Source organism: Muscardinus avellanarius (assembly GCF_963383645.1).
Source record: "Muscardinus avellanarius genome assembly, chromosome: 13".
NCBI classification, from domain to species: Eukaryota; Metazoa; Chordata; class Mammalia; order Rodentia; family Gliridae; genus Muscardinus; species Muscardinus avellanarius.
In genome coordinates, this window is record NC_137799.1 from 30,749,759 (window position 1) to 30,769,354 (window position 19,596).

Sequence of the window (19,596 nt, forward strand, 5' to 3'; positions counted from 1 at the left end):
TATCTCTTTTCTGATACTGGGACAGCATTCTTGGATTGAGTTTGGTTAGCCTGACTTGGCTCATTTGCTATGCTGAATGAATCACTGTGGCTAGAGGATTTGCTTTGCATTTGGCTAGGCCTGTGTTCAGTGCTCACTTCTATTTCCAAAGGTTGAGTTAGCCCTTCCCAGAGCCACATGAACTCAGAAGGGGTGTTGCACTATTGAATTGTCAAAAGAAAAGATGCTTTCTTTTACCAGAAGAGGGAGAGCTGGATAACAAAACAATAGATGTTCAATTCAAGAAGTCTGAGAAAGGAGACTGAAAAGACATAAGGAAGGAAGAGAAAGTAGCTGGAGGAAGGGAAGGTCAAGGAAATGGAGGGAAGAAGAGGGAGCCAAACAGGAAAAAGAGAAAGAGAGGAAAGAGGAGGTAGCAGAGAACAGAGAGGAGAGAGATTTGACTAAAAAACATATAGTGACCAATTAGAAGATTCTGCAGATGATAGTTTTCAGAGGTTTACATGACCATTCTATGTTGAAAAGAGTGGGGGTCTCATCTTTGGCCTTATAAGCAGACTTTGTGAATAAGAAACACCTGATTTGATCCCATGTTGAAGAAAGATATCACATTCTTTAAGGTCGTTCATATCTTCTGTAGATGCAAATATTTGCTTAAGATTTTCTTCATGGCTTCTTTTACCTCCTTATTCCTCAGACTATAGATGATGGGGTTCAACATTGGGGTTACCACTCCATAAGACAGTCCAATGATTTCATCAGAGACTTTGGTGTACTTTGACTTGGGCTTCATGTACATAAAAAGGGCTGACCCATAGAATAAGATGACCACAGTCAAGTGGGCTGAACAAGTAGAAAACGCTTTCTTTCTCCCCTCAGCAGAATTAATCCTCAGGATGGAAGAAAGAATGAAAATATAAGACACAAAAATTAATAACAGAGGAATTACCAATAAAACAATGCTTGCCACTGTCATGATAAGTATGTTCACAGAGATATCTGCACACACAAGCTTTAAAAGAGCCAGGATCTCACAGGTAAGATGATCAATGACATTATTACCACAGAAAGGCAAAATCATTGTCAGGACTGTTTGTACTACTGAGTTCAGACAGCCTGTGACCCAGGACCACACGGCCATGTGCACATATAACACCTTGTTCATGATGATGGGATACCTCAGTGGGTTGCAGATGGCAGCATACCTGTCATAGGCCATCACAGCCAGGAGGACACACTCAGTGGAGCCCAAGCCAAGGGAGATAACCATCTGCAGAACACAGCCAAGAAAGGATATGGATTTTTTCTCAGACCTAAACATAATGAGCATTTGGGGAATGGATGATGATGTATAACAAATGTCCAAAAATGAGAGGTTTCCAAGGAAGAAGTACATGGGTGTGTGGAGGCGAGAATCCAGGATACTGATGATAATGAGGAGGCTGTTTCCTAGGAGGATTACCACGTACATGATGAGGCAGAGCACAAACAAAAAAAGCTGGAGTTCTGGATATTGGGAAAGTCCCACCAGAAAGAATTCAGTCACTGCAGAATAATTCCTCATCTTTTTGTGTCCATGTCACCTATAGAGTTCACATGAAGGCATGCATTGGAAAAATTCAAATTTTTAGTGTAGACTTATCAAAATATTTTCACTTCCATTTTTTCTTTGAATTTTTTAGCACAGCCCTGGAATCAACATAAACAGAAATGTTGTATTAATTTTACTAATGATGAAAGAGGCACTCAGAGATAAGTAAAACTACTTAGCTTCAAATGGCAGCAGAGATTTGGAATTGTGCTGGGAGGTACCACTCTCTAATTGTACATATTCTTGGAAAAATTACTTTCAAATGTAGATACATAAAATTTCTTTATTAATGAATATTTTAAAATAAACTTTATTCTATAATATATGGTTATAATTTAAAGTATCATGTAGGTTTGGTACCATGCTACTTATCTTCAGTATTATCCATTTTAAGTTACTTAACTATTTTGAGTTTCAGTTAGCTAAGCTACTAGTTTCAGCTGGAGAAACAGGGGATGCTATAACTCTTTGGTAGTTTGTTGTAAGAATTAAATTAGATAGTATCTCTTAGGTGGCAGTTATAGCAGGTGATTCCAATATGTCATCTAAAACTATATGTGAGAATTCATATAATAAAATATAACATTTTATGTGTATATCTATATTTTCATAAATATTATAATTTTTAATAAATATTATAATTTTAAGACTGCTTGACTAGATCAGAAAGAAGAGAGTGATTTTATTTTTTATTTTTTCAAGTTTTAGGACAAGGGGATTGACCATACTGGATGGAACATTTTCTCATTTAGGAGACCTCTAGCCAGTTTTAAGAGTCTGGGGATTATAAGAGTTTAGTTCTCAGGAACTTTCGGGCACTGAGAAACTTGAGCTGTCTTTGTGAACAGATCTTCTTCAGCCTGGAATTCAGTCTTCATTAAGTCACCAAGCACTAACTTTCTTCTTAACCTTTATAATTTTCTATTTGCTTTAAATTCTCTATTCTTTTTCTCTATCATTTACCTTTTAGTTTCATATTTTATTTTTTCAGGCAAATTCCTACCACATATAAGTATTTGTTAAAATATACTTTTATTTCATTATTTGTATTTGATGGCTTTGGAATGCATTCCGAGGTCTTCCATGTTACCTTTATTTTTTGGCCCTGAAGCTTCTATATGTGACTAAATTGGTAGAGTCTAATTTTTTTTGAGTGCTTTATTGTAAGTACATTATACTGTTGTAAGCTCATTGGGTATGTTAACTCTATGACACAGATATTAATTTTAACCCCCATTTTATGGGGAGAAAACAGAGACACAATAAAAAGTTTAAGAAACTTTCACAAGGCCATGGATATAATAAGTGGCATAGCCAGAATCCAATACTCAGTCATCTGGCTCTAGAGACAGTCCTCTTAACCACTAGATCAGACTATCTTCGACAGATTCCTACACTAAGCTGTACAAGACTATTTAAAATGTTTCTAGCTGTGTTAAATTTACAGAGCAAGCATCACTTGTTTGATTTATGATCCCAAATGTTATGATAGAAAACTCTAAAGGCTAGAATTAATGTGGTAGAATTAATTTTTTTGCTGATCATGTCTCACCCATAAATACCCCTTTTCTTTGGCCCTTTGGTATTCAAAGAGCTTGATGATGTGTATGAAGCCCAAGCTTACTGCTTGGCTGGTCACAGATGGCAGAGCTCCTATCTTCCTGTAAGAGAGAAGACAAGAAAAATATTTTCTCTCTATTACACTCTATATCATTTGCCTTCCTCTTTGAGAGTATCAGCTACACAGTGATTTTGGTAAGGGTATAAAAAAAGCCTCATGATGGTAACTTTGTGTATTGAAAAATGGTCTCTTCTCCCTGAATCTCCTTTCTTGTCTAGTCACATTGACCACATGGACTTATTTCCACAAAGAAATGAGTTAATTTTAGGGAGATGTATACATATATCATATATATCTATATTATATATAGATATGTACATATACATACACACATATGTATTTTGATACTGGAAATTGGACTCAGGGGCATTCTACATTTCAGCTATGTCCCCAAACCCCCTTGTTTTGAAATAGGTTCTCAATAAGTTGCCAAGGGCTCCTGAGATTGGCTTGAATACTGTAATCTTCCTGTTTCAGCCTCCTAAGTACTGGGATTATAGAGGTATGCCACCATGCCCAAGTAAGGCAACAGCTTTAATTTGTTGGAAGACATTTGTGTAAGAAAAGAGGGAGAAAGAGGAAGAAGAAAAGGAGGAGGAGAAAAAGTAGTTAATATTTACTATTGAAAAAAAGTGTACTCAACACTTGTATTCTGAATGTGGGGTCACTGGAAAGAAAGGGGTGAAGGAGAAATAATTTTTTTCTCTGTTTAATAAAGAAAGGTAAGGGAGAATATTTTTCAAAATCAAGTATTAAAAAAAGAAAGAAATAGGTCTGAGAGTATAGCCCGGAGGTAGAAGGGCTTCCAGGAACCCCAGTACCACAAAAAGAAAAACAAAACAAAACAAAACAGAAAAAAAAGAAAAAATAGTAACTTCACCAAAATATTTAACTCATCTAAAAAGCCTATCTTGACTTCCTCAGTTTCCTCTCCTCCTTTCACTTTGGGTGCATCTCTTTCCATGATGGTATCAAGGAAGAAGTTAGTGGGGGCATTTGCTCCTCAGTAATCTTTGCTAGCCTCCCTGCAAAAGACATCTCAACAAAGAAATGAAGTCTAAGGAAAAGCAATGTTCTTGTTATGCAAATGCAACACAACTTCTAGAAAAGTCCTCTAGACCGTCCTCCAACCCCACTGTTGTTCTCAGGTGCATCTGAGTTTGGGATTCTGAAACCAGTACTGCCACTGCCAGTGCTCTGCAATGACCATGCTGTGTTTCTTTTAGTCTTTCCCTGTACAATGCTCTTTCTTCCTTATGCTTTTGTACATACCCTCTTCTTAAGTTGGAAGGACTTCTTTCAACTTGGATATTATATTTTCTCAGAAACTTTTCTGTTGTGAGGTTGATACCCCAGCTTTGTGCTGTTACAAAACTCCATGCTTTCCTTTTTCATAGCTTACTTAATGTGCTCATTTAATACAAACTATGCCATATACCAGTTCTCTAGAACCCAAGTAGGAAATAAAACAGTCAATGGGCAGGAAATGGCAGAGGAGCTTTATGTTGCTTTATATTTTATAGATGAATATAATGCCACTTAGTGTTCTGATTTCAACCAATCTATCTCACACAGATACCTGCTATCAGCAGACATACTTATACAGCATCGATTATTGTAAACGGATTGTATAATCCACCATTTAGAATGTGATCATGTAGCAGTAACACACACGCACACACACACACACACACACACACACACACACACGACAGGAGATACTTACTGTACAATAGAAAATATGAGGAAACATTGGGGTCTCCATTACCTCCGTTCTTCTCTTTCTGTCATAGAGTGGTCAAATTTTGGTCCTGGATTCTTCTCATTTTATTCATCTCTCTCCAAAGGCTTGGTCAAAGATTGGTCCTCACCACTGTGCATTATTATCTAAATAGAACAAACAATGGATCATGAAGCATTCACTCGTCTTCTCTTCATGTTTACCAACAAGAAAGAGTACGAGTGTGTTTATACAGGATATATCCTCACCCAGATTCTCTGATTTTTAACTCAGGGAATAGTTTGAGCGGTATATGACAACATTCAACATGGAAGGTTTCCACAGGAGGAATATTTTAGCACTAGATATTGTATCCCATGAACTACTCCATCTGGTTTTTCCTACTGTTTATAAAGTGCCTTTTTCCTTCACAATAGGAGAGATCACTAGAAGAAGGCCCCTGGTGCTTATCTAACTAAATGACTCCCTCGGAGCCCTAAAAGGCATTGATAATAAGCAGCACTGGGTGATTTAAACTTAAGCCCTCTTTTCCTCAATTACAAATCTTGGATATTATTCTAGTTTTTCCCCCATTAACATTGTTGTTCAGGTACAAAATGCAATTCTTTGTTGCTGGGAATGTAGTGGAAGCTTTAAATTTTATCTTGAAGGGGTCTCTACCTGAGCCATAGGCTTACTTCTGGGATTGATTAGAACATGCAGTCTAGGTCATTATTTTAGGGACTGCCATGGAAGCCTACTATGATCCAGTCCTCTTACTTTTTTGTTTATATTATTAGGCAGTGCACCTTTAAGAAAAAAATATTATGTTTTAGTAGAAAGAGTAGTTGACTTAGAGTTAGGAGACCTAGAGTTCAGTTTTGTTCTGAATTGATCAGTTTAAAATCTTGCTTACCTTGTATATATTTGACATGAGCATCATGTAAAATAGGGAAACAGTACCTGTATTGTAAGGTTGTTATGATGAGTAACATACCTAAAAGAGCTTGGCATAGAGAGCGCACAGTACATAGTACATTAGCTTCACTGAACTCCTAGGCTGCCATTCTTGCCATTCTTTATTTTCTAAGGTAAGCAGAAACAAATTTAAAATGATATTCATAAGTCTTCAGAGTAGTTCCTTCATCAAATAACCCCTTATTTCTCATTTTTCATTTTTTCATTATTTTCCTCAAAAATGATAAATTATTCAGAATTCCTAGTTACCATATTCTCTGTGCTTTCTGGAAATAACTTTTCCCAACCTTACTCTAATCTACCTCATTTTAGTATCAATGTAGGTTTCTCAAATTCTCTTCCTTCAATAGGTAACATGGTTTATTGGGACTATAGTCTTTGAAACAAGGAAGACATTGTAGGCACAAGCATAAATATCTCTATTCAACATTCTCTTCTTCTAGCATGTCACTAAGTTTATATATATATATATATATATATATATATATATATATATATATATATATATATATGTTGAAGTTTGAAGACACCTATAATCATACTGAAATGTGAAGACAAGTATTAAGTCACTGAAGCTGTTTTTCCTCGTGTTATTTTGAATTTTAGCGATCATCTCTTTGAACTCTAGTTATGCTGTAGAACCCATACATCAGTATCATACATTCTAAATGACTTCTAGGAGTGGTGAGGGCAGGGAAGGTAGACCAGAAATAAAGCTTTCATTCCCAATAGTAAGTCAATCGTAAGTCAATCTGCCACCTGAGTACTCCCTAGCCTCTGGGCACTAAGCATTTCCAGGAGACCTACTGGTACCTCTAGAAGCCAATCTGAATCCACCTTTGTTTTGTTTTAAGATACTCTATAATCCCATAAGTGATTAAAGTTAAATGTTTAAGTATTCCTAAAGGTAGCAACTTTTAGAATATTAAGGACAATGTCTCAAAGACTTAATTTGTCCTACTCATTAAACATCAATTTGTTTTTTCTTTAAACTAGATTTCTCCAATTTTAGAAATACTATACACTCATTGTAGAAAATTGGGATACTCAGCCAGGTGTGGTGGCTCAGCTTGAAATCCCAGCATTCAGGAGGCTGAGACCAGAGGATCGCGGTTTGCGGACAGCCTCAGTTACTTAGTGAGGCCCTCTGGAACTTAGTGACACCCTGTTTCAAAATAAAGAATAAAAATAGGACAGGGGGTGTAGCTTGGAGGTCGAATGCCCCTAAGTTCCATCCCCAGACCCGCAAAAAAAAAAAAAAAAAAGAAAAAAGAAAAGAAGGATACTCAGAAAATCTCAGAGTGAAATTAAAGTAATTTATAAGTTTAGATATAACTATTGATATTTTGTATATTTCCTGTATTTGCTGCATATGGAACAAAGTATACATGAGAGCACACTGCATTTGCCGCTCTTTTACCTGCTGTTAAACAATCTATTGTGTATATTTTCTCATCTTATTTTTTTCTTTTGGTGGTATTGGGGATTGAACCCAGATGCATTCTACCTTCAAGCTGCACCCCCAGCCTGATGTTTTACTTCTTATTTGGAAACAGGGTCTTGCTAGGTTGATTCAGCATCACTACTTGCTAAGGCTGTCCTCAAACCTGTGATCTTCCTGTCTCAGCCTCCCAAGTATTGAGCTTATAGGCATGCACTACCATGCCCAGCTTCTCATGTTATTTTATTGGAGAGTTTTAATGAATCATAATATTGTAAAATAAAAAAAAACACAGAAAAGGAAAGCACATGTAACAAATGAAAGTAGTTTCCTGAATAACTAAACAGCTAAACCTTATCATTTTCATCTTTTCTTTGGGACTTTGAAGGTAATCACAATATTGGATGGCATTATTGCTGTTCCTCATGAGTAAAAGCCAATTCTCATCAGAAATTTTATCATATCATTTTTTATTTTGAAAAAGGATATTGCTAAGTTGATGAGGGTCTCACTAAGTAGCTGAGGCTGGCCTTGAGTCTGTGGTCCTCCTGTCTCAGCCTCCTACATACTGGGATTATGGGCATGTGCCACTATGCCCTACTCATCATGTCCTTTTTTATAGAAAGAAAAATAACTGTGATATACCTTTTATCGTGGTGGTATAAAGTTGACATAAGGGCATAACAACCCAAGCTTAAAATGTGTAGCATCAAGGAAATGAATAATAAATCCCTGCCTTGGCTCCACAGCTGCTGCTTCTCACTGTACTTACTTTATTTCAACTTTCTGGTCCTTGACCTTAATACACCACTTTCAGATCTTAGTATTTTATTATGTTCCACTTATATTCTTCTGGTATCTCTGTAATCATGTAGGCCTAGTTAAGAGAACAATTACTCGATAAAGGCCTTTAGCCCATTAACAGAAAATTTTCTATGAATTCAGGGGATGGGACATAATTTGAAAAGTGGAAAATCAATTGCAGTTCGGTTGTACTGAGTGTGTCTCATTATTTCTGTTCTGTTCACCTTCTAAGATTCAACTATGTCCTAGACCCTTGGCTAAGTTTTGATGCCAAATATGTTCACTCATCGTTGTGCAGATAAACAAAAATGATAAAGATAAGTCCTTGCCCTAAAATGTAGGAAGGACTAAATAGATATCTAGAAGAAAACCTAGAATAAAACAATTAGAAGGAATGAAATAAAATAGATTTGAAAATACAAAAAACATCTACAAATTCAGCACTTTTGAGAAAAAGAGATGATGCTAATAAAAGCTTATTTAAACACAAAGTGTGGACCTTGATGAAATGTTACCAATCAAAAATTGGAAAATTATTAAGCTCCCTAAGGTATTTTCTGATATGAGAAGATTGAAAAGAGTAATGTAAAATCCTGTGTTCTTCAAAAGATAGGGTGCATTCTTTGACATCAGTCACTAAAGAAGTTATGAGTTGTTTCTAAAACAAATTTTAATAACAGCAAAATAAAAAGCACTTAGTATATAATTTTACTGAGTTTTACTTTGTAAAATTACCTTTTTAATGCTTGGGGAAATATTGAATAAACTATAGTCTTAAAAAAAAGCTTATTTAACATAAAACAGGACATACATTCAAATGAAAAAGTAGTGGCTAAAAGGAAGAAGTTGTTACCTTATCTGGTCATGAGAATCAGGAAATATTTAAGAAAGAACAGACCCAGTGATAAGTTTTTGGTGCCAGCAAAGTTTCCTTTGTATGTGACTTATTGAACATACACTATGAACATGTATTATGCAGTAAGTATTACCTTCCATAAAAAAGTTCATAGTTTGATGATTTCAAAACTCCAAGAGGTCACAAAGCACACAAGGTTTCCCCTGTTTTTATCTTTCCTTTTTTCTTTGTTATTGTTATTATGCTGGCAGCTACAAAAATTAAATCCTTATACTTCAAGGGAAGACACATATGATCATGTCCCTGCTTTATTGCTCTTTTTAAGGGTGAGAAGCATTTGCATCACTTTCATTCATTCTCATTGTAATTTTCCAGAACTGGGTCCTATGCCGACCTTTATATGATCAGTCACAAAAGAAAATAGGATTGCCTTATTATCCTGAAGTAATCGTGCTTCCTCTGGTCCCACCATTCTTGGATATGCTGCTGACTGATAGTTAAATATAAATCTAGATTTTTATTATCAAGGAAGAAAGGAGATTGTTATTATATAGGCAATCGTATCACTCAGCATTCTAGCAGAAAACAGATCATACACTCTTATTTCTCTCTTTTTAGATTAGGTAGCTACTATTGAACTATCTTTTGCTGATTTTTCTTTATGTTACCTTGAATTTGTTCCTCAATTTCCAGTGTTTTAAAAATATCATATATTGCATTTTTTGGTTCTAGAATTTTCATTTGATTCTTTTTCTCTTTATTTCTTTCCTAATATTTATGTTTATTTATTTATGTAAGCATTTAAAAAATTTATGAATAGCTCTAATGTCTACTTGAAATTCTTATCTGCTGATTGCATTATTTAAATTGTATCATAGTGAGTCTTGATTGATTACCTTTTGCTTAAATGTATCTAGTAATTTTGTGTTATATTTTAAACACCATGCATGGCATGTTAAAAAAATCCGGATTCTGTTTTCTCCTGAATAATTTTTTCCCCTGGGTATTTATTTTTAGGTAACAAATAGTTAGCAAATGTAGTAGATTGAAAAATGACAGGTTTGGTGGCTCATGCCTATAATCCTAGTACTTGGGAGGCTGAAGCAGGAGGATCACAGCTTTGAGGACAGCCTCAGCAAGTAGAGAGACTCTCATAAACCTAGCAAGACCCTATTTCAAATACAAGTAAAAAAAGAAATAGGGCTGGAGTTGTAGCATGGAGGTAGATGCCCATGGGTTCGATCTCTAGTACCAAAATACATAAATAAATAAATAATAAATAAATTGCATCTGTTTTGTTATTGACCTTGAAATTTGTGTTGTGCTTGTTGGGACAGTGTCTTTTTTCTTCTTGGAGTTAGTTATGGCAGCTTAAAGCTGATGGTTTGGAATCATCTAAATGCTGGCTTACTCTCAGGTCTGACTGTGGAATGCTTGCCGTTGGCTTGGACCTTAGTTATAATATGACTGGGACATCTGTGCGTGGCTTCATCACAGTATGATGGCTATCATGATCAGGGAGGGAAAAGAGATAGATTGAAATTTAGATGCGCAGTAACATAATACATCTGGAGCCAGTTGGCAACTTCCTTGCAACTGGAATTCTAGCAGATAAGACACTGTTGACAGTTACATGAACATTTTATGTTGAAAAGAATGGGAGTCTCATATTTGGTTGTGCAGCCATATATATGCTCTTGAAACAGTAGGTTTTACAATATCTGAACACAAAAGGCAAATCTTTTTTCCTATTGAGAATATTACATGCCTCAAGCCACTTCATATTTTTAGTAAATGCAGGTGTCTGCTCAGAATTTTCTTCATAGCATCTTTAAATTTCTTATTCCTTAGGCTTTAGATGATTAGGTTTAATATTGGGGTTACCACACCATAAAATAGTCTGATGACTTCATCATATATATTTGTGTCCTTTGGCTTGGTCTTCATATTCATAAAATGACTAAATCATAAAATAAGATGACAGCGGTCTAGTCAGATGATTAGGCAGAAAGGCTTTCTTTCTTTCCCAGGTAGAATTAATTCTCAGCCTGAAAGAGAATGAACAGATAGGAGATGAAAATTAACAATAGAGAACTACCGGTATAATACTATTTATTACTGTTGTAATCAGCATATTGATGATGATATCTGAGAAGATGAGTTTTCAGAAGGCTAGGATCTCACAGGTATGATGATCAATTTATTGCCACCATATAAAGGCAATATCAGTGTCAGGATTGTTTACACTAGGGAATTCAGACAGCCTATGACCCAGGACCATGTAGCCAAGTGTACCGTCATGCTGTGGTGTTTGTCTGAAGGGGAACAATTCATATATGAGTTTTCTTGAGCTAGTTCTTATTCAGATCCACAGGCCAGGCTCATGCTGTGCTAGTGTGTCATCAGAAGGGATATAAGAAAAGTTAAAAGTCTTCCTTGAATCAGTTCTAATACAGATCCGTAGGTGCCTGGTCCCCTTCAGTCAGTCAGTGAATAAGAACATGTTATTTGATAAGGAGCTGAAAGAAAGGGTTAGGACAAGGGAAGAAAAAGGTCAGCTTTGAAACAGGCCATCTTTTAGCTGCTAGGTCAGAAGCAGGCTCCATTATGTTAGGTCTCTTGACTGGCTTGGAAAGAGAAATCTCTGTTAAAATGTTGAAGGTGATGATACTAAAATCTGGAGTCCAATTGAACCGACTGAATATTTTCTCTTTTCATATGGGCATCTATTTGTTCTTTCAAGACCAAGTCCAGAGTCAATCTAGTGGTTCCATAGTCAACCTGGAAAGTTTCCCCATGAAAAAATTCCTGGCACTAAGGATTGCATTCTAATTCCAGAGTCACCCAGTTTCTTCTATTCCTTATAAAATAACTGGGTTCTTCACACTATGACAACACGCACAGGATACCTTCAGTATTTGTCTGAATATGTAAGCCCCTGTGGGCACCAAAAGGAACTAAGAATAACTAAGATAGGAAAAGTAAAGCTAAAGACAAAACATCAAAGGCCTCCTCCTTTTTCTCCATGGGCTGAGAATTACCCTGAGTGTTCACACTAATATTTCTTTCAGTTTTTAAATTTTTATTGGTGCATTGTAGTCATATATCTTAATGCAGTACAAAATGGTAAAGGTGTACATGCACACATCACTCATTTAGCCCTTCCCCGATTCCCACCCCACTCCCTCCTCCCTCCTTCCCATGTTTGGCTTAGTAATTAACTTTGATATGCTTGTTGATGTACACCATGTACATTAGGGAATTTTCATCCCCCCAGCCCCCTCAGTTAAGTCGCCTTATTTGCTCATCTATAGTTTCTCCTTCTTCGTCTAGAGTTCCTCCTATGACCTATTTTCTTCCTTGCTTCTGCATAATAGGAAGAGCATCCTATTTCTTTCTTTTTGTGACTAACTAATCTCACTTAGCATAATGTTTTCCAGTCCCATACATTTCTCTGTAAATGACATAATTTTGTTCTCCTTTATGGCTGAGTAAAATTCCATTGTGTACAAATACCATAGTTTTGTAATCCACTCATCTGTGTATAACTCAAGTGCAACTGTTTATGCTGAAAACACAGAAAAAGCTTTTTAGCTTTTATGTAGTGAAGATTGACTATGTGAACAAAAGGCTCTCTGTTGGGATTGGTTCTCCCAGCTTATCCTGCCTGCTCTGACCATCTCCAAGGCTGTCTTGTGGAAGCATTCTGTGCCCTGAAGCCTCATACTCCTTTGTCCTGACTGTTATCATAACTTGTGCATGATAAAGTACTATGTCTTAATGAAGGAGAACAACTTAGAGCTTAGTCTTGGCTATGTAGACCTTGGGCAAGATACTTAACCTTCCTGAGCCTGGTGTGTCTCATAATGTTAGCATAATAGTACCTATTTTATAAACCTGCCATGAAGTTTTAATATACATGTTAGTGCTTGGCACAAAGTGAGGCACAATACATAAATTTAATCTGGACTCCCAAGTATTTTTTTCATTATAAAGAGAAACTAGTAACTTAGAATAATGTTCATATATATCAAAGTTATTTCTTTGATGTATTTACTTCTCCAAATTTTTTTCATTGTTTTGTTTGAAACTTTTGCAATTAAAAAAGAAAAAGAATGAGGAACTTCTAAAACTGGAAGAAACAAAAGAAAAATAATTATGTACAGTGTGGGATTCTGAAGAGAATCCTACATAGAAAAATACTTTAGTGGAAAATCAACAAAATTTGAATAAAGCCTGTTATTTAACTAATATAATGTACCAATATTAATTTTTATTCAAAATTGTATGATATTTCTATAACGTATTAACATAAAAGTGGGGTGAGATATATAAGGGAACCCTGATAATTTTGTGACCTTACAAAAGTTTAAAATCAGTTAAAAATGTCAAGTTTTTTAAAATATAAAAAAATTGAGATTTATCAATTAAAAAAATTTTTTTATTGTTGAATTGTATTCACACATCTTAATGGGATGAAAGATGGTGAAGACATACATGCACAAATCACCCTCTGAAACAAATCTTTACAACTCTGCCTCAATGTGTCCTGTTTGGTTCTTAGTATGTAGGATTCTTGGATTCTTACCTCCTCCACACACAGGTCATATATCCTTTTTAAATTTCAGTTTCTAAGAGTTTTAGAATGCAACTGTATTTGCTGCTCTCTGTCATTTTTGTAGCATTTTAATAACGTCTTTCTGTCAAGATATTAAGTTCATTATGAATGCACTTTCTCAAACTAGCTGACAACGCCCTTCTTTTTGAGCTATTGTGCTATGGTCTGTAACTGAAAAATCCACCATGATTTTTTGTTTTGTTTTGTTTCCTTTTTGGTACTGGGGATTGATATGAGAGGCATTCTACCTCCAAGCCAACTCCCCAGCCCTATTTTATTTTTTATTTTGAAACAGTCTCAGTTACTGAAGCTGTTCTCAAATCTGTGATCCACCTGTCTCAGGCTCCCCAGTACTGTGATTATAGGCATGGGCCACCATGCCCAGCTCTCCACAAGGTTTTTAGTTTGATGCAATCCTATTTATTTTTGTGTTTGTCTCTTGTGCTTTTGGTTTCATTCAAAAAGTCTTTGCTCATTTCACTATCCTGAGGTATTTCCCCTAGGTTTTCTTCTAGTTATTTCATAGTTTAGGTCTTACATTTAAATACTTAATCTATGTGCAATTGATTTTTGTAACTGATGAGAAGTAGGGGTTTAGTTTCACTCTTCTTTATGTAGAGATCCAATGTTCACAGCACTATTTACTGAAGGGACTATCCATTCTCAAAAGTATGTTGGAAATGAGTTGGCTTTAAATGTGTGGGTTTAATTCTAGGCTCTCTATTCTGTTCCATTGGTCTATGTTTTTATGGTCTATTTTTAGTGCCAAGACCATGTTGTTTTGATTACTTTAGCTTTGTGGCATATTTTGAAGTCAGTAGTATAATGCCACCTGCATTGTTTGGGAGGCTTTTGTAATACAAAAGGGTTGATAGAGATTGAGAGTAGAATGGAAGTTAATAGAAGCTGCTTACAATGGAGGGTTGGTGAGGGATAGAGAAAAGGTCAACCAGTGACTGAGCTGTAGTTAAATAGGAGTAAATCTGATGTACAATTATACAGTAGGATGACTATAGATCATGATAATGTACTGTATATTTTAAATATCTGGTAGAAAGAATTATGATTTCACTAAAAAGTAATGATGAATGTTTGATTAGACAGATAACCTGGTTTAAACATTACACAATGTATTAATATATCTGAACACCGCATGGCACCCCATAAATGTGTACTATTTTTATATTTTGGTGTGTCAGTTAAAATAAATAAGGAATCTCCATGCTGATCTCCATAGTGGCTGAATTGTTTGCACTCCCACCAACAGTGTAGAAACATTTCCATTTCTCCACATTCTCACCAACATTTATTGCTATTTGACTTCTTTATGCTTGCCATTCTGATTGGTGTTAGATGGAATCTCAGTGTAATTTTGATTTGTATCTTCCTGCTTGCTAATGATGTTGAACTTTTTAATGTATCTATTGGCCATTTGTATCTCTTCTTTTGTGCTCTATCTATTCAATTAATTTGCCCATTTCTTGATTGGGTTATTTGTTTTGCTAGTGTAAAGTCTTTTAAGCTTGATGTATATTCTGGATATTAGCTCTCTATCAGAGGAAAAGCTGGTAAAGATCTTTTCCCACTTTGCAGGCTTTCTCTTTAGATTCTTGATGATTTCCTTTGGAGATTTCTTAGAAAACTGGGATAGAGCCACTAAACAATCTGGCTATACCACTACTGGGTATCTTTCCAAAGGGGTTAAAATCAGAGAACTATAGTAATATATGCATTAACATGCTCATAGTAGCACAATTCACAATATCCAAACTATGGAACCAACCTAGGTGTTTGTCAACAGATTACAAAATTATGGGAAATACACACAATGGAATTCTACTCAGCAATAAAAAAGAACAAAATTATGTCATTTGTAAGAAAATGGAAAGACCTGGACAACATTATGTTAAGTGAGGTTAGCCAAGCACAGAAAGAGAAGGGACATACGTTTTTTCTAATATGCTTGAGCTAGGGAGTATTTGGAATACCAGAGAGAAATAATGGTGGAAATCCTCAGTGGAGCCAAGGAGGAAGGGTAGGGGAGGAAGAAAGTTAAGGTTTATTAATGGAAATGCTACTTTTGACTATGTGTACATATGTGAATATAACATTTTTAACCTTTATACTTGGTATTGGGAGGGAGGGAATTGGGGAGATGGAGGGGAAACCAAGCTCTGTGTGAATGTATGCCATTGTCAACATGATCTACATTAAGAAGTGAGATTACAATGTACCAATAAACATAAATAATAAAAAAGAATATCACCATTTCAAATTATGGTGATAATGTCAAAGGGAACAGACCAAAGGTAAGCCTGTCAACCTTACTCAAATATTGTTTCTTGAATTTGTATCAATAGCAAATACATGTTAGCTCTGACTTTTGAGCCCTAAAAATTTCCAAAGAACTCACCAGTGGCTCTGTCAATACAAATTATTTGCTTTCTTCAAAGGGACTCTATAATCCCAAAAGTGATTTAAAGTGTTACCTGTAACCCATCCAAAAGGTAGTGGAGCTCTTAAAGTTTAAATAATAATGTCTTAAAGATCTAATTATACCTAACATATTAAGAAATAATGTATTAAAAACATCTGTACTTCATTAAGATGTATGACTATACTGCACCAATATAAAATTCCTAATTAAATAAACAATACATATTTATTTTCAAAATCTTGGAAATTTTGATAAATGAAAAAGTTAAATTCTTCCCTGATTTCAAGCAGGGTGGCTATTAATATTGAATACATTCATATGCATGTGGCATATAATAAGAGAAAATAAATTACAGTTTTTTCCTTCTGTATTTTTTCAGCTGACACTTGACTTCTGTTACCAGATATGGATTGTTTTCTCTCCACACCACCAATTCTCTGATATCAGCTGAGTGTCCTATAATTTAATTCTGATGCTATCTATAGTGAGATTGCATCTGGTCCTAGAGGTGAAGGGCCCAGTCTCACAAGATTGTCCCCTCTTCAAATGCCAGTAGCAAGTCTGGGCCTCAGATACTTCTGACCTACTGGCTATACATTGGGAGTTTCTATGCACCTTCATTAGGCTTAGAGTTTACAGTTAGCTCTCTGTATCTTTGGATTTAAGCCAGTGAAAATGATTAAAAATATTTGGAAAAAATTGCATCTGTACTGTACATATGCAGATGTTTTTCTTATCATCATTCCTTGAACAATATAGTATAACAACGATTTACATAACATTTACATTGTGTTAGGTATTATAAATAACATAAGCATAATTTAAAGGGTATGGGAGGACATAACTGGAGTCTATGCTTTGGATTACCATTAAAATCAGCTATAGTATCTAGGATGGGACTAGAGTGGCTCATGGAATATAGGGAAGAAACGGGTATAGTTTCTGGGGGAAAGGTGGCCTCAGTGTTTACTGAGTTGAATGAAATCAGGAAGAGAGATAATGAGATGATAGGCTAGAACTTAAAAATGTTGAAGAGCGCTACTTAATTATCCCCTGTAAGGCGATCTTATACACTGGTGTTCTCTCTTGCATGCTTGGAAGCAGAGCATGTTAGTATCATGTGTAGAAAGCTGCTTTCTTGCATGCATGCTAGTTTCCTCAGGGTATGTCACACAGTGGGACGAAGCAAGCTAATACATTCTGTTTGCAATCTGACCCATAAAACCCCTCCACTTAGGTAACTGGTGCAGACCAGAGTACCATGGAGAGGGAAGTGCTTGTCCAGGTGGCTGCCCATGTAATAAAGCATCATGTGGGACGGGAAGTGCTACTTTCTTGTGAGGCACTGGAAGCACTGTGTGAAAGCAGAGGTATACCTTGTTCAGTTTGTCCTCATTTCTTGTGAAGCCCCTATCAAGCCCAGCACCACTGGTTTTCCCTATAAACATTTCTCAATAAACCTTATAACTTATTTTCCATCTCTGGGTGTCTTCTTTGGTCTCTCAACAACCTATCCCACTGGCCTAGCATAACTGGGCTATTAATTTTAAAGAGATTAGCCGGGCGTGGTGGCGCACACTTGTAATCCCTGCGCTTGGGAGGCAGAGACAGGAGGATTGCGCAGGTTTGAAGCCAGCCATGCTGGTTTAAGAGACCCTGTTTCCAAATAAAAAAGTATAAAAATGGGTCTGGGAGTGTAGCCCGGAAGTAGAAGGGTTTCCAGGAACCCCAGTACCACCACAAAAAAATTAATAACTTTACAGAGATTATAGCTGTAGGTGATATTTATTTGATGGGTATATATATTTGAGACAACAAATAGTGTTATAATTATGTATCTACCAGAGTGGATTACAGAAATACACTGTGATGAACTGAACACTATGTCTTCTCAAAGTTTAATTATTGAAATTCTAACCACTATGGGATGGTATTGGAAGGAAGGGTCTTTGGAAATGATTAGGTCATGAGGGTAGAGACCTTATGGATGGGATTAGTGGCCTTATAAAAGAGGTCCCAGAAAGAGTCATAATTTTTTCTTCTATGTGAGGATTAAAGTTCCAAAAAGTACTGCCTGAGAGTATTAGTGTGAGTAGTGCTGCCCAGAAACCTAGGCTCCATACTCCCAAAGCCTGGAAGTGGCTAACAGTGAGGCTGGGAGGGGCAACTTAGGCTTGGGCTGAATTCCATGTGAGTCTTGGTGTTAGAACATTAGGGTTGCTAGCTAGCAAATAAAAATATAAGACATCTAGTTAATTTTGAGTTATTTCTAATTTTCTTTCATAAGTACACTGACATAAAAGAAAAATACTACATAAGTACCATTTATACTAAAAATTTACTTTCTGCTTACCTGAAATAAATAATAAAAACCTATTATCACATACTTTTTTATATTTCTTATTTGTTTGGCTCTACTTCACATTGTTTTCCTTTTTAGAATTTGTTTTAACCCTTTTTATTGTTGCATTTTATCTTTCATGTCTATGGTAACATAGCTTCTGCAGTGGTCACATTGAACCTTCTTAGCTCTTTTGTCCATTGAACATTGATTAGTGAGATAACATGCTCATCACTTGTGTTATGAACTGGTACCTGGAGCATGCCCTTGCAAGATGTTAGCAACTTTGAGAATTGCTTTCCAAATTTGATTTGTTGAAGCAAATAATATAATCCTTTATGGCATATTTTGCTTTCCTATGTTGCACCTTTTGCTAGATGACATTAAAAAATATTGTCCAGAGATGAAAATTAGCAGTGTCATAAAACTGTGTTTCTTTCTTTTTAACACTACATCTAGTGGTTCCAATTGTTTTCATGTTGGATTATTATTTCACAATATTGATGTAAAACACTTAATTCTTCAAGAGTTAATATTTATTTCAACAGATAGTTATGGCAAGTGTCATAATAAATATTCTAAGTTGAAATTTATTTTCCTGAAGTCCAAGAGCAAAGTACAGTTTTCTCAGTCATAAAAATATTTTCGTTTTCTGCCACTATTGTACGATGCCATTTTGAGAATGATGGAACAATAGGATAGATGTGGTTGGCACATTCTGTATATACTTGAACGAAAGCACGGGTAATCGAAATTAGAATGACTGTGCAAATGCTTACATTTTTTCAGAGGGGACAGAGACACCAGAATTTGATGCTTATGGGCTCGGGACTGGTATTAAAGGTTAAAAAAAAAGATGACTGGCATTTAATTTATTGAGAGCCATGTATCATTTTAAATGAAGTGCCAACTGTTTCTGATATATCTCTTCATCAGATGTAGTCAGCTCTAATTTTTATGGCTTAGCCATTTTATCTGGGTAGCAGCCTACATTTGTTCTTTGCAGGAATGTAAAGCTAGAATTGTTGCTATTTTATGAGTTACACAATTTAATTGTATTAGCAACTTAATTTTAATTGCTTCTGAGGGACTTGAGCTCACAATTACTAGAAAGTTTCTAAATTCTATCCAATCCACATTGTGGACTTTAAATTGTTTTGGGAATTAGAAACAGCCTCAAAGCAGCAAA

General features: G+C 35.6%; 1 protein-coding gene across 1 annotated transcript; it reads right to left on the reverse strand.

The window, feature by feature from the left end:
• Positions 1 to 625: 625 nt before the first annotated feature.
• OR13D1 (olfactory receptor family 13 subfamily D member 1) lies at positions 626 to 1,564 on the reverse strand (the record flags this gene model as incomplete). Its single annotated transcript, XM_080708506.1, has 1 exon — positions 626 to 1,564. The coding sequence occupies one exon, from the start codon at positions 1,562 to 1,564 to the stop codon at positions 626 to 628; it is 939 nt and encodes a 312-aa protein (XP_080564632.1).
• Positions 1,565 to 19,596: the final 18,032 nt, after the last annotated feature.